The 15,889-nt window shown below is 42.5% G+C and overlaps 1 protein-coding gene across 6 annotated transcripts in view; it reads left to right on the forward strand.

Moving 5' to 3' along the window:
• The window catches only part of ctbp2a (C-terminal binding protein 2a), a 49,388-nt gene extending 33,633 nt beyond the window's left edge, over positions 1-15,755 (forward strand). For 5 of the 6 annotated variants that reach the window (XM_054797961.1, XM_054797965.1, XM_054797962.1 and 2 more), the window contains 8 exons: positions 9,501-9,655; positions 10,185-10,329; positions 10,449-10,655; positions 12,805-13,019; positions 13,117-13,247; positions 13,527-13,654; positions 13,748-13,865; positions 14,879-15,755. In XM_054797961.1, coding sequence (XP_054653936.1) covers positions 9,501-9,655; positions 10,185-10,329; positions 10,449-10,655; positions 12,805-13,019; positions 13,117-13,247; positions 13,527-13,654; positions 13,748-13,865; positions 14,879-15,062 — 1,283 coding nt within the window. In that variant the 3' untranslated portion in view covers positions 15,063-15,755. Of the gene's footprint in view, positions 1-9,500; positions 9,656-10,184; positions 10,330-10,448; positions 10,656-12,804; positions 13,020-13,116; positions 13,248-13,526; positions 13,655-13,747; positions 13,866-14,441; positions 14,523-14,878 lie in introns of all 6 variants that reach the window. The other variant, XM_054797960.1, reaches the window with a different exon arrangement.
• The last annotated feature ends 134 nt before the right edge of the window (positions 15,756-15,889 follow it).

The following is a 15,889-nucleotide window of genomic DNA, read 5'->3' on the forward strand; positions in this document are numbered from 1 at the left end:
TCAGATGAAAATACAAATATAGCAGCTCCAATGAAGGAGGCGGTGACGTCTAATGAGCCTCCTTAATGTTTTTGCAACGAGGTGTGTCATGCATCACACTATGTGCAACACAACCCTTGACATCCCACTTTAATTATGAGGACATTTGTCTTTGCAGGACGTTTTGGCTGGTCCATATAAGAAAAATGACAGGATGAGCGTGTGTGTGTGTGTGTGTGTGTGACAGAGAGAGAGAGAGAGAGATCACCCTGCACTGCTGCAACAAGAAAGGGGAGGGGGGCGGATGGACATGGCGATGGCGATGGTGATTGTAAAGGTTGTCATGTGTCATCATTGGGTGTCTTAGCGAGTGTCACCCTGATGCCAAAGTGTATTTAACATTGCATTGACACCACTGAACGCGTATTTTGGATTGCAGTGTAATTGGGGGCTAATTTAAATTCAGTTGGCTCTTAATCTGTAGAAGCCCAGATGCATGCACCGCCAAAATAACACACATCATTAACTAGTATGCTGTCTCTTCGGTGCGGACACAATTTCTATTGCAAAACTTTTTCAGCTCCAGCGCCTTCTCGTGACTGAAAGTGCACTAAAATACATCATGTATTGCCATTACATCGCCACATGCTGTACGTAAACTAATGATAAAAGCACTTGCAGTGTTTTACTTCGATAATTGTTTTTTTTTATGTGTATAGAGCTTCCTGTTCTTCTTACAAGGTGTGCGTCTTCCATACTCGTATACTACTGCTGATTTTGTGTGTGTGTGTGTGTATAGATGTAAAATGCACTGCAGGCTGTTCATCTGCACTGACAGATGCTTTTTTTCATCTTGCAGCCTTACAAGCGAGGTGCAAAAGTCTTCTTTCCCGTGTTGTGTATTTGTTACAACCAAGCATTCTCCATTGTGCCTTCCCTTGGCGTGTAATAAGTTTGGTGGAGGAGGAGGAGGCCAGAGGGAAGACAAACAAGGTCTTTGTGTGTCCACATAGAAGAAGAAGAGATAGGCTGGTAGTATAGCCGGGTGCTGATAGGGTCCAGCTGGGGTAAAGGTGGGGGGGGTGGGAGGGTGCTGGGGGCCTGTCTCAGAGGAGGCAAGTCTGCCAACAAAAAGATTACTGACCCACCCTTTTTGGGTTTTTTGCCCGATGCCAAGGGATGGTAAAGCCACTCCAGAAAGTAGACAGTGCCAGGAACACAGGCGCCATATTGTAGCTTAGCTTGGACACACAGAAATGTTTTCTGTTGTAGATAGTAGAACTGAAGTCAGTGACCGGTCATCAGTGGTTATCATTTTGTGTTTGTGTGTGCTGCAAAGTTGTGTTGGCCCACAGCGTGTGTGTTATCGTGTATGCTGTGTAAGACTTGATACAATATTAATCAAATGTGTTACGCCAGCGATTTGTTGTTTTAGTAATAATGACTTGATTTACCTGGAATGCCACTCCGCAGAGCACAGACTTCCGCAACGGCTTGGACTGGGAACAAAATAAATAACATGAGTGGAAAAGTGTTGGTTAGCAGGCTACTTTATGGTTTATGGGGGAAAACAACGGGCCATACCGTTTTTGTAAAACGCCCCTGAGGTGTTTCATTGATACTACAGTGACTCCTGCACATGTGTCCTACTAGTTGCTGTTGCACATAATGGCTGGTTGGTTGTCTATAAAAGTTATTAAAACATCAAAACTAGTGTTTGCCGAAGACTTTTGCACAGTAGTGTATGTGCAAAAACATGAGGGAGACTCACCTGTCTTCAGCAGTTATTCAGTAGCAGGTCCCATACTTCTTTGGTCCATAGCTGGTCTCAAAGTCCTTGTCCTTCCTGTTTAGGAAGACTTCAGGATCTAACATTTGTGCACTTGCTACAAAGAACCCCAACTGTGTTCCTGGCTGCATCCGGCCTCCCACCTCCACCCCCACCCTCTCCATTTCTGAGGCCCCCAGCTTGGGAGTTGCTAGGTAACCTAAACCAGCTGTTGGTCCTGAGCCCATTGAGCCGGTCTTGGCTGCAGGTCAAGCGCGGAAAAGTTTTCTACGAGCGCTCGCTGTGAACCCGACGACCGCCGCCGCTGTGGCCTTGACATCATCACGCCATGGAAAATCTTCCTCACTTCCTTTTGTTTTTTCACTTTTTATTGTTCCACTAATGGAGGGGCCGGTGTGGGGGCGTTCGTGGCGTGCATCGCAGCTCGCTACAGCTAAAGCGGGAGAGTTTCATCACCTTTCCCCGCTGCAGGCGGCCATGGGAAGCTGAAACTTGACTAGGGGAAGTGACCCGCCATCGAGCTGAAAATGACAGCAGGGCATAAAGAGGCTCTCTTTTGTCGGTGCGCTGTCTCAAGGGGCTGTTAACAGAGATTCAAGATAATTTGGTGGAACTGTACAATAGTGCTGGTGCCTTTGAGAGTGTGTGACAGGCTTACAGGTTTAAAAAAAAAAAAAAAAAAAAGTCAACACAGAAGAATTATCCCTCTGGTTTCAACGTGGGCTTCTCCAACTGACACTCTTTTGTCTTCTCATGATTGTTAACGCTCTATATAAGCAATGAGTCTCGTATCCTTGAAAAATTCCCATGATTGTAACCCCATGAAACCAGAGAATCAGAATCAAGGCACATTTCTACCAGTTCATGCAAGAGTAGGGCTTGGAACATTGATTGGAAATTATGTTTTCAGGAAATACAAAAAGGGAAACAACGGAGGACAACTAGGTTTTGGTGCTGTAGCTTTGAGAACAGACAAGCACCACAATTTAGGTATCGTACCACTGCCCTGTGTTATCTCTGGGTTAGTATCCTCCAGTACCACTTTTGTTAAGTACCAACTTTTCAGCTTGACAACATACTGTACCTGTATATTTTTGGATGGAAAAGTTGCAAAAAGTTAAGGGAATTCCAATAATTAGTCTTACATTTGTGTAGACAGAAATTGACTCCTCAAGTCCCCTTGTTTTTGATAATGTACACCAGTACATTATCGGTGCCAAACTGTGCTATAGTGAAGATGTCTTATTTTTGGTACTGTAAACATTCCATACTGGAATGAACTGAACCGAGCAATTCTTCCTAGCGAAACTGCCCTTAAGACGAGCTCCTACTTTTTATAACTAAGCCCCTACTCTCTGTCTGTTATTAGAATCCCAAAAAGTGTTCTTTTTCTTTTTCGATTGGAACATCTGCAATCCATTTGTGGTTTTGAGGTTGCCAGCTCTGGCAAAAAAAAAAAAGTTTTCATAGCTCCTGGAGAATCATTCAGTTTGTGATTAGTGTTGGCTATAGGAGATGCTATCAAGCCTCAAAGCTCCCCCCATCCCTCGAAACATGAAATCCCTGCAGACCTCCACTGTAGAGGGCGACCTGCTGTCACATAAAGCGCTATTTACATGTGGCCGGTCAAGCTGTGGGCTTTGTTCCTCACTTGGGAGATGATAAAACACTTTCAGCACACTGATGGGAGTTTGGCACAGGCACTTTGTAATTCTATCCAAAAGATTACCAGCCTTAAATGTCCCGCTGCCTAATGTAAACCATCTTCAGTCATGTTGCTGCATGTGCTTACAAATGTTTACGTAGAAGAAAGATGATACTTAGCCTCAGAGTCGGACTGCGGGTCTGATTTAGGGTGTGTTTGCTGTGGGGATTTGGTTTCGTTATCCTGCCATCCCGGTTCGTGGTTTGGATGTGTGTGTGTGTGGGGGGGGGTGGGGGCAAATCTCACCATTCTGGATTTAATAAACAGACAGGAAGTGTCATCATGTGAGATGAATATGTGCGTCATCAAAAGTTCAAAACCGCTGATTAGTTTCAATATTTTCCTTTCTTTGGGCACCTAGAAGAATCCAGCTTTGACCTTCTGGTGGTTCATTTGTGATTCAAGTTCATTTTATCCCGGAACCTGATAGCAAATGTTTTAATCATTATACTGTCGTCCAGTCGTTCTTCTATCCAAAAAATACAGCTGAGATGTGGAGTCTGTACTCATACGATACTGGAAAAGGAACAGTAAATTATCGTACAGCTTATCAGGTTCCCACTCAAGTTGTTAAAACTAAGTAGTCACCAGCTGTCGTCCCACAAGATCTTGCAAGATTAAAAATTTGATGAGATTTCTCGTTCAGAAAAAAAATGTCTTGTGATAATTAATAGTCGCACAATAAATGAAAATCAACTCGATAATTTTGCCAACCTTCATATATTGCCGTCTCTCGCCTTCAATCAGGCAGGAAGAGGACCACGTTTTCCCATCTGGGAAAAAAAAATACACATCGAGATGCAGAGCCTTTGCCCCGACAGTCAGCATTCAGTGCAAAGTAAATGCAAACGGAACGGTGCAAGATTGTGTGCGTTTATAGAAAGTCATAGCAAAAAAAATGCTGCTCTTTAATACAGTTGAAAAGCTAGCATTTCAGGAAATGCTGCAGACGTTTTGCACTGGGGCCATCTGTGGAACGTGGCTCATTGCTGGAATAAAATAAACAACCCAACAAAAGTGAGAAAAATAGAGCAAAAAGGCATAATGGTACTAGAAAAAGCTAAAAATGTTGACACTACTAACTAATAAAAACACAAATATTTGGCTTTAAATATAACCTGTAGTATGTTTTTATTGTAAATATCAAAGGACAGCTGGACAGCCCTGACGTAAATAGATAAAGACAAGTAGATAAGACAAAAACAGTAAGCTGGCATTGTTTAACTACGAGCTGGAGAAAAGCCAGCATTTCAAGATATGCTGCAAACGTTTGACAGACAGCATGAATTGCCTGTTAAAAAATATGTCACAAACGCCAATTCTGCAACTTTACAGAGTGAACGATGACATGTTAAAGGAAACATTGCATTATTTTGATATTATTATTATTATTATTATATAATCATAACAGTGGTTTGTTTGTTCTCAAAAATGGTGACAATCATTTTGTTTAGTGTCAATTTGTGGGACCATAAACATTTCCAAATGCACCTGCATCGTTTTAGGACTCGGTTAAATGAAATAGTCATATTTTGTTGTTGTCCTTTTCCTAAAATTAATGTTGAAATTATTTCTCGTGAGTTGGGTGTCTTGTGACACCCCTGCTATATACCTTTCCATTAGGTATGCTCCGATCAGGGTTTTATGCTGCCGATTCCAATACCGATCATCCAGGACTGAAATCGTTTGATACCGATCACATGGATTAATTCTACATTTTTCTATTTATTTATGCTTAGTGCTATTGGCCAGGGGTGCCGTATAAAAGGTAAAAGTCAGGACAATTCCAAGGTCCCTTGGCTGCCAGGGGACCCAAAAAATAGGTAATTGTGTGAATGCCCTCGAGCATTTTTTTGTCCGCTCACTACTATTTTTCAATCGATTCACACCATTAAAGCATCAAATCATTCAGCTCGTTCGGGAATAGTGCGCTATCAATCAGTTTTTTCCTAAAGTTCACAGATTTTCCAAAAACAATTTTTTCCCATTGAAAATGAATGGGCCATTTTTCCAACAATTCTACCATGAAAACATTCCATACATCCAGGGCTTCAAACTAGCATTCCAAAAATTCCAACGTTTCCTGACATTCCCACTTTTCTTTTGGTCTTAATTGCTATAGTTTCCTTTGATCTTAATTACTCCACTAGTTCAACATTTTCAACCATTTTCAACAATTCCAACATCGAATCGTTCAGCACAGTTAAGGATATCTATTTTTCACATTAAAACATTTTTTTAATTTTTCCCAAAATTCCCATTTTTCCAGAAAACTAATAAGGCTATTCCTTTGATCTTAATTACACTTTTCAACCAATTCTAACAATCCCAACATCAAATTGTTAAGCACAATCCAGACACTAAGGCTACCTATGAGATTTAGCGTACATCATACACATCATACAATGTGATTTTTCTCATGGGACCCAGAATTCCTGGCTCTGCACCCCTGCTACTGGCTATATGATACCAAAATAGGAACCATAAAATCACCATCATTTAGACAAAAGCATATTTGACTTACTTTTTGAAGAGAACATACTGTATATCAGTGGTGAAACCTGCAGACAATGAGACGCCCTCTTTAAGGGGACTTTGGATGTGAGAGTACATTGGTGGAACTCTAGCAGGACTTCCAGCTAAGTGAGAGCGCACTGTCACGCACATACGGGCGGTTGTTGTCCACGTGGGTGCGTTAGCTGCCGTTTGACTGATGGTCACACCGTGAGCCTCGAAAACTCACCACATTCCGTCAAGTGTGTGTTCTGTGTGCTAGTCCCGCGAGATAGTTTTTGTGGCATGTGTTGGGAGTTAAGTTCCACACGTTTTTGTTTTGGCATGCCTGCGCAGTGTGAAGGGGAGTGGGAGGACGACGCTGCCCAAGATGCTAGTTCGGGCAAGACGCTACACTGCACGAAGGGATCGCTGTGGGCTCCAATAGTACGAGGCATTTATCGCCATATGCCCATCACATGATTTTTCATGGAAATTAGCCAATACTGATCGGTGGCCGATCAATCGGAGCGTCCCTACTTTCCATATTTATTATAACTGTATTGCCATAAAAACTTCCTCTTTTGCCCTTGAAAGTGGATGTCCACAACCAAAAACACAGCTCAGACTTGGCGTAACTTGCATCTCTAGATGCTGAACTTGGAAACCTTCAACAAACCCAAAGTACTCCTCAGCAAATTGTTTAACTGGTGGAAGGGGGAAACATTTTCTTAATTCTTTTCAGAGAGGGTCTATGTTGTTCATGATTGAACCTTTCAGTCTTGCATCTATGTGTTAGACTACACCAACTATTATTAAAAGAGGTGCTTTGTTTGGCGCACGTTTGACCGTCTCATAACCGGGACAGTGTACGAAAACCCAGACATATTTGTGGCAATATTTTTTTGGTTGAAAACAGAATCCTATGAAAATCGGGGCCTACGAAAACAGAGGTTTCACTGTATTCTCATTATTTATGAATTACTTGTATTTTGGTCCCCCTGGGCTGCACTTTGGACAGCCATTTTATACGGTATTTCATATGCTCTGCCTTTACTGTAATAGACGCCTTGGGCCAGTTCATTGTCTCATCCACTTAAATAAATAAACACCTCAACCCAAACATAAGTCTAAAAATATTAGGGCTGCGAGTAACGATTATTTTCTTAGTCGATTCATCTGAAGCTTGATGTTTCGAGTAATCCGTTGCACTCTGGACAGACCAAATCAACATGAACCAAACACAAACAGTCAGTGCTTTGGTCTGCAACACACCAGAAGAGAGGCAAAAATGTTGATGACTGCTCTCCAAAGTCAAAGCTTGTGTGCGAGATTATCTTGTTTTGCCTAAAACGCAAAGATAATAGCTCTGCTTTCATGGATGGCTAAGGCTATTACAAAGTATTCACATTTCAGCAGCTGAAATCACAGCACATTTACGTTTTTCAATCAAAAAAAACGATGAATCGAATACCAAAATATTTGTCGAATGATTGGATAATTGATGAATCATCGATTCCTTGTTGCAGCTGTGATAAATATAAAAAAACACATTTGTTCAAATAATAAATGCCTGGTACGCTTGGCAGTTGAGTAAACAAGCTACTGTATCTTGGCCACTATTGAAGGAATTGCGCTAGTTCAGTTGTACAGTCAAACCTCGGTTTTTGTCCGCCGCAGTTTTTGTATGATTCGTTTTTTTGTTGAAAATGTTTGCTACTCTTAACAAACTAGTCCGTTTGCCCTGTACGGTATTTTTCCATGAAATCAGGTGGCCATCAGTGCTGACTCACTCACTCACTGTGCATTTTTTATTGCGTGCGACTGTTAAATAACCCGCCATGGGGCCAAAGGAAGTTGCCAGTTCCAGCAATTTGATAAAGAAGGTGAGAAACACCGTTGAATTCCATCTCGCCAGAATGCACGAGAAGTCCGCGTCAAAAATAAGTTGTGTTTGTTTGTCGTTTAGAATGATTTCACATTGATTTCTGCATGTTAAACTATAATTATTCTCTATCAAATGTATTTTGTGTTCATATTTTTGGGCAGTCGATGTGGATTTGATTGTTGTAATATCTTGTCTTGTATTGTGCATTGTGTTTTTATTTACGCACAGTACCCTAATTAATGGCTTGGCACATTGCAGTGTTGTTTACGTTGTAGTTGGTTCTGTGCACAGCACAGGCTCCTTAAAGTGATCTTTATGCCATCCCAGCCATTAACAGCCTCGTTAGGAGTTAATTATCGCCAGATTCATCACGTGCTTAGTGCGCCGGCACGTTCCGCATTATTAGACCGAAGAAAAGCTGTCAGCCACCAATAATCAACAGTTATTTCCTGAAAGTGCTTTGCATTCACAGCTGCTGGATGTTGGTGTTGTGTGGTGCAATATAACTGTGTGTGTGTGTGTTACTGTCAGTGAATAATAATACAAACAGAACAGCACCATCAAGGTCGTTTGTCACTCATTATTCCGTTTTCTTTTTATGTACTCCTGCAGCATAGCTCTCACGATGTGCCGTTCAGGCCTGTTTGATGAAGTACCACTTTTATTAGGAGTGCCACGCAGTCATATTGTTAATGGCTGTGATGTAAAAATGTGCAGTAAAAAAAAAAAAATCTCTCTTTATCTGCAGAGTTGTGAAGTGGCTGGCTCACAAAGCTGCTGTAAAACGTCATTCAACACAGAAACGCATCAATATCAAGCAAACCGGAGTACACGGGACATCGAAATATAAGAACCTAGATTGGAAATTTTTATGACAGGGTTGTCCAGGCTTATTACACTGAGGTCGCACACAGAAAAATAGTAGGATGTGGGGGCCACTTTGATGCATTTTGTACACGTAAGATGCTAAAACCAATCCAGTGTATGTCAACATATGCTAACATATCTGAGAAAGTAAATACTTTGGCCCCCGGGGCGGACTTTGGACATGTCTGGTGTCGAGGTATACGGCCTACACAGATGCATAATTATGTCGTAGTCGTGTCCGATCACGTGATGGCTCCCTCAAAGAGATGCAGAGTGAGCAAAGGGTGATGAACCTCGCCTCTAGCAGCGGAGAAGCCACTAAATAAATAATATTTCATAATCCTGCCCAAATCCTCTCATCACCATGACAACAGGCAGCAAGGACAAGGGAGTCATGATGCATGGACACCGTCCTCTTTTTTTAATATTATTATTATTATTATTATTATTTCTTTTAATTGTTTTATGTATTTATTTGTTTATGTAATTTATGTGTCCGTCTATTTAATTTGATGTATTACTTTTTGTCTATTATTTTGGAGAGCAATTTGCGTTCAATGCTCAAGCCAACCTGGTTGGATGATTGAGATGGTGACCTCATGGGATGAAAGGACTTGTTGCCGGGAAACAGTGTCGTTAACGGCAATTAAGTGTGTGTGTGAGTGTGTGTGTGTTTGAGTGTGTGCATCTGTGTGTCCATGCAGGGGAACACTTCCTGTTATCCTCCTCCTCCTCCTGCCACACTTTATGAATAATTCAACGCGGCTCCCTCCTTGCAGGTATCCGGCCTCAGATAATGAACGGGCCCATGCACCCGCGCCCCCTGGTGGCGCTGCTGGACGGGCGTGACTGCACCGTGGAGATGCCCATCCTCAAGGACCTGGCCACCGTGGCCTTCTGCGACGCCCAGTCCACGCAGGAAATACATGAGAAGGTTAGGAGTCTTTCCACTGCACGGTTAACAAAGCTTGGCTTATTTTTGCTCTTGAATGAGAACTTAATGAAGGTTTGACCCTGGAGTCAAAGCACAAGAGGAGCTTTAAAGTCCCTGGATTTAGCGTGCAGCTCCCCTCTGGCTCCAAGAAATTCATTTTTAAAAAGTCATATGGAAATTCCTGGCGATGCTAATCCGCTGAGGTGATGTTAATTCTGTTAGCGGGTTGTGGGTTTAAGCTTGTTATTTCATAAGCAGTGGCTACTCGCAACGCTGTCTGGCCTGTACTTCAAGGCTCAAGCTGTTTGGATACGCTGGACTTCATTTACTGGATTAGCCACAGAAAAATGGTTTGTTGCTAGGCGTAATTCATGGCGCACACTAATTTACAATGCCAGTAAGATACACAGTAAGGAAATGACACCACTAGAGGTAAGGATTGGAATTTGATTTCTGCATATGAATCGCACTGTGCTCTGTTTATTATCAAATGCATTTTTTTAGGAATAGTCAAAAATCTGTCCTTCAGGTGCTGAACGAGGCCGTCGGCGCCATGATGTACCACACCATCACGCTGACCAGAGAGGACCTGGAGAAGTTCAAGGCACTGCGCATCATCATCCGCATCGGCAGCGGCTACGACAACATCGACATCAAGGCGGCCGGCGAGCTCGGTAATACAAGAAACTGTGTTTAACGTGACACACGTACTGTGTGTCAACACTTCAGATAACGATGCCTATTCTTCTGTACGCTCGATATAAAAATGGAGTTTCCGTCATTCAACTTCCAGGCATCGCCGTGTGCAACATTCCCTCAGCGGCCGTGGAGGAGACGGCAGACTCGACGCTTTGTCACATTCTAAACCTGTACAGGAGGAACACCTGGCTCTACCAGGCCCTCCGCGAAGGCACGCGGGTCCAGAGTGTGGAGCAGATCCGAGAGGTGGCGTCCGGAGCGGCCAGGATCCGAGGAGAGACGCTCGGCCTCATCGGGTTTGGTGAGTCGCTGCTGCTGATACTACTACTACTACCACTACTACCACGAGTACTATTACTCCTAATATTAGTATTCATTAGTACTAATACTGCTGCTGATACTACTACTACTACTACTTCTACTACTACTACACGTACTATTACTCCTAATATTAGTATTCATTAGTACTAATACTGCTGCTGATACTACTACTACTACCATGAGTACTATTACTCCTAATATTAGTATTCATTAGTACTAATACTGCTGCTGATACTACTACTACTACTACTACTACCACGAGTACTATTACTCCTAATATTAGTATTCATTAGTACTAATACTGCTGATGATACTACTACTACTACTACTACTGCTGCCACGAGTACTAACAGTGCTAATATTAGTATTCATTAGTACTTCTAGTGCTAATATTAGTATTCATTGGTACTACTAGTGCTAATATTAGTATTCATTGGTACTTCTAGTGCTAATATTAGTATTCATTGGTACTACTAGTGCTAATATTAGTATTCATTGGTACTTCTAATGCTAATATTAGTATTCATTGGTACTTCTACTGTAGTGCTAATATTAGTATTCATTGGTACTTCTAGTGCTAATATTAGTATTCATTAGTACTTCTAGTGCTCCTGCTTCTGCCTTTTCTGTTTAACACTGAAGGCTTAGACAGGACGTACTGGTCACTCTATTAGGTACACCTGGCCAGGTGAATAATATCTGATATAAGACCTGCATTGTCAAAATGTGCTTTTACAAACATAATAAGGCGTACAGTCAAACCTGTCTTAACGGCCACCTTTATAGAACGGCCACCTGCCTATAGCAGCCACTGAAAAATCCCCCGCAGCAAATTTACATGTTATAGACCCTGTGTATAGCAGTCACCTGTCCAACTAGCTGTAATGACACTGCCGTATAAAAAGTAAAATATTAAAAACAAGCGTAAGACATTACTAGCACAGCTTTGTTCTGTGGGTCGTGGATATATTCTATCAGTTATTATTAAGCCTCTAGCTTCCTTTTAGTAAGTAAAAACCTTGGCTATGATTGCACTACATTGTCATGTAGACCTACAGAGTACACTTGGAAGAACAAGAGGTGAATAAATGTATTGCAACTGATGTGAAACTGATGAGGGGTAGGATTAAATAAGCTTTGCTTCTTCCTACTCCTTTTTGGACATGCAAAATTGTGAATTGTACTACGTGATGTGCTACTGTTTGACTCATGCATGTTCAGGATTAAAACCATGAACCATGATAATAACAAGCCTAGTAATGCTGTACAACTTTTATCCGCAGTCCGCAGTGCCCTCTACTGGTCAACATTATTATTATTATTTTTCCCCTTTTTTTTCCTCTACTGGTCAACATTCAAACTGGACGCCAACCTGTCTATAGAGGCCACCTGTCTATAGCGGCCACTTCTGCAGTCTCCCTCTAGTGGCCGCTATAGACAATTTTGACTGTACTTTTGAATGACTGGCTTGACTTGTATTCCTTCATTCATGTTTTCAAAGTGTGAAAAAGTGCTTTGATTGTTTTGTAATTTGGTGATCGAACGTAGAATTTAGACAACTAAAGGCTGTTGTATATGGAAATACAAAACAAAAACTATGTAAAATATAGCCTTTCCATTGTTATTTTTTCTTTAAAAAAAAAATATATATATATATATATATATATATATTGTACAGAAAAAATGAATAGAAAATGGATGGATGGCTAAACTAATAAGAATGATGGTATTTTTTCTAAAACAAAAACAAATTAACAGTTGTTATTAAATAATACAAATAATCAAATGATCAATATTTAATTGTTCTTATTCCTCTAGCCATTGTTTTCATCCAGTTTCATTTTTACATTTAATTTTCATTTTTAGATTTATTAAAATATATATATATATATATACAGTATATTATTAATACATTGTATTAAATAATAATAGTAATTAAATAATTGATTAATAAATTTGAAATATTTTTAAAAATAATATATTTTACATTTTTGTATTTTAAAAAACATATTTTTTTTACAAAATTAGGAACAATCCTTTTTTTCTTTTGCTCTAAAACAACGTGCGTGTCCAAAAACAAACTGTAAATTGTGTGACACCTTCACTAATGTACGCCGCACCTCCTTCAGGTCGCGCCGGCCAGGCGGTGGCAATGCGGGCCAAGGCGTTCGGCTTCAACGTGATCTTCTACGACCCTTACCTCCAGGACGGCCTGGAGCGCTCGCTGGGGGTCCAGCGGGTCTACACGCTGCAGGACCTCCTGTACCAGAGCGACTGCGTGTCTCTGCACTGCAACCTGAACGAACACAACCACCACCTCATCAACGACTTCACCATCAAGCAGGTCGGCTGGCGGCGCGTCACAACACACTACCCCAGTGGACATTTGGCCAACTGCAGGGTGTGACTCATTTTTTAAAACGTCGCGGTGATGTTTGCAGATGCGTCAAGGAGCGTTCCTGGTCAACGCGGCGCGAGGAGGCCTGGTGGACGAGAAAGCCTTGGCACAGGCCCTCAAAGAAGGGAGGATACGTGGAGCTGCTTTGGACGTCCACGAGACAGAACCCTTCAGGTGACCTTCACAGTTCTCAAATACATTTGGGCCAAAATTGGTATCCCGTTTAATTTTGACAAAGTTCTGACCTTTTTTGAGGACACGTTAGGTTAGACTGTAGTTCACCAGGCAGCCCATCGACACCACATTGGAATTGGTGCTTCATCTTTAATGCCTGTTTGTCTGTCACCATGCACTTCAACTTGTGTGTGTGTGTGCGTGTGCTTGTGTGTGTGTGTGTGTGCATGCGTGTGTGTGTGTGTGTGTGTGTGTGTACATGTGTACTTTTTCTTCCAGCTTCTCTCAAGGCCCTCTAAAGGACGCCCCCAACTTGATCTGCACGCCGCACACCGCCTGGTACAGCGAGCAGGCGTCGCTGGAGATGCGGGAGGCCGCCGCCACAGAAATACGCAGAGCTATCACAGGTACGACGTCGCTGAGTGCGTGCAAACACAACGTGACACAACACAAAATCCTCCGCCTGCTCACGACCGTGCGTCCTCCCCGCCGCCACGCAGGCCGCATCCCCGACAGTCTCCGAAACTGCGTGAACAAAGAGTTCTTCATCACCTCGGCACCTTGGGGAGTGATGGAGCAGCCTCAGCCTCACCCTGAGATCAATGGCGCCGCCTACAGGTGGGAAGGCCGCATGTTTTGTTGCTGAATGTAAATGAGACCCAAATACAGAACCTGCAAAGTTCCATGTGTGATGGGTGGGTTTGGGTTAGGGTTACAGTAGGGTTAGGGGTTAGCGTTAGAGTTAAAGTAGGGCTAGAGATGGGGATAGGGTTAGGGATGGGATGGGGTTTGGATTTGGGTTAGGGTTAACGTTAGAGTAGGGCTATGGGTTAGGGTTAGGGTTACAGTAGGGTTAGGACTAGGGATGGGGTTTGGTTTTAGGTGAGGGTTAGGATAGGGTTAGAGTGGGGTTAGGGTTAGGGTGGGATTTACTATTAGGGTTGGGGTCAAGTTTGGGGTTTTGTTTGAGTTAGGTTTTAGGGTTAGGGGTTACGTATTAAAATGTTACTTAAAACTTCACCTTTCCACTTAGTAAAGGTTTTACGACGGCCACAGTTTGACCCTGGAACTGATGAGTTCACTTAAGTGGGAAAAAAATGGTCACAGAACTGAACTGTGTTCCACTTTGGAGGTTTCTACTGTCCACATTGTCCAAAGTGTTTTGAACCAGACTGAACTGCTTCTCTCACACAGCCGAGTGAACCAAACCATGGTACAGGCCATAGCAACGGGGGGAATGCAGGACAAATTATATTCCTAATTCCTCTCACGCAGGTAATTCAATGCTGCTGGTCATGCTGATGATGATGATGATGATGATGATGATGATGAGTCCTTTTTTGGTGTATGACCTTTCCCTGCTAACACGACCCCTGTACAAACAAGTATTGGGACACCCGACAACTAAACACTCAATGATTGATAAAGGGGGAGTGGGACTTTTGCCCACATAGTGTGTACCTCCAACGTATCAAACTGGTCATTGATAAGTTAGTGAGGTACTGTGGTGTTTTTGGGTCAGCTATCCCTTTTAAGCAAACACCCTTCGAGAACCCAAAATGGAGAAGTGTCCCTAATATTTTAGCTGCATGCTTTAATGTGCCTCATAAGTCCCTGGTGCGTCTCCACAGGTTCCCTCCCGGCGTGCTGGGTGTCGCCCCCGGTGGGATCCCCAGGCCTATGGAGGGCTTGGTGCCCAGGGGAGTGCCAATAGTCCACCCCCTGCCCCCAGGTAATCACGCCCCCCAGGCCACCTCCCCCAACCAGCCCTCCAAGCACGGCGACCCCACCAGAGAGCACATGAGCGAGCCTTGAGGACTGAGCAGCTCAGAAGCCCACCAGCATGGACGCCTAACCCACTCCCCCCTGCTGGGCAACATGTCGCCCTCTTGGGGACAATGGAGGACACGCAGATGAGACTGTGAAATCCCTCCTTCCGTCCTGTCTTCTTGGACTGCTAGGAAATTCTTTTAAGGCCTGCGAGGAGCCATTTAACCCCCAGCCTCTTCCCTCTCTTCATTGACAAACACGTCAAAGTGTCGTTTTTTTGTCGTCTTCTTTCTCAATGTTGTGTTTCTGTTCTTTGCTAATGTTATGTGAGTTTTAGCTGCTGTGTCTCCCTCTAGTGGACGGATGCATCAATACACTTAATTCTTAGAGCATAATTCAATTCAACCGAAAAGACCTGAATTGTCGGATACGATACGTTACATGTTCAAACCAGGTAAAAAAAAAACAAAACCTAAATCTGTTCACATCTGAATATACACCAATCTGGATTATTTTGCCCACCATTGTTTTTTTGTTGTCAAATTGTGTTAACGTTCCAGGTTTTGAGTGCAGTTTGATTGTTAAATGTTCTCATCATCTCCTTGAAATCCTAGCACTTTTTTTTTTTTTTTTAGCTTTTTGTGTTTCTCGTACAACAAGGTGAACATACAGTAAATACAGCACACAAGTACAGCTGAAAAAAATAAAAATAAAACAAGATGCTGTCCTGATTGATAATTGACAGTGGATTTTTTTTGCAGTTAAACACTGAGCATTATTATCCTTGTAAAGGCATTATGTTTAATACAATCACTTTAGTCTGGTGCAGGTGTACCTAATTAAGTGTTCAGAGGACTCAAGTGCGATTTAAT

The sequence above is a fragment of the Dunckerocampus dactyliophorus genome, chromosome 14 (genome assembly GCF_027744805.1).
Source record: "Dunckerocampus dactyliophorus isolate RoL2022-P2 chromosome 14, RoL_Ddac_1.1, whole genome shotgun sequence".
Lineage (NCBI taxonomy): Eukaryota > Metazoa > Chordata > Actinopteri > Syngnathiformes > Syngnathidae > Dunckerocampus > Dunckerocampus dactyliophorus.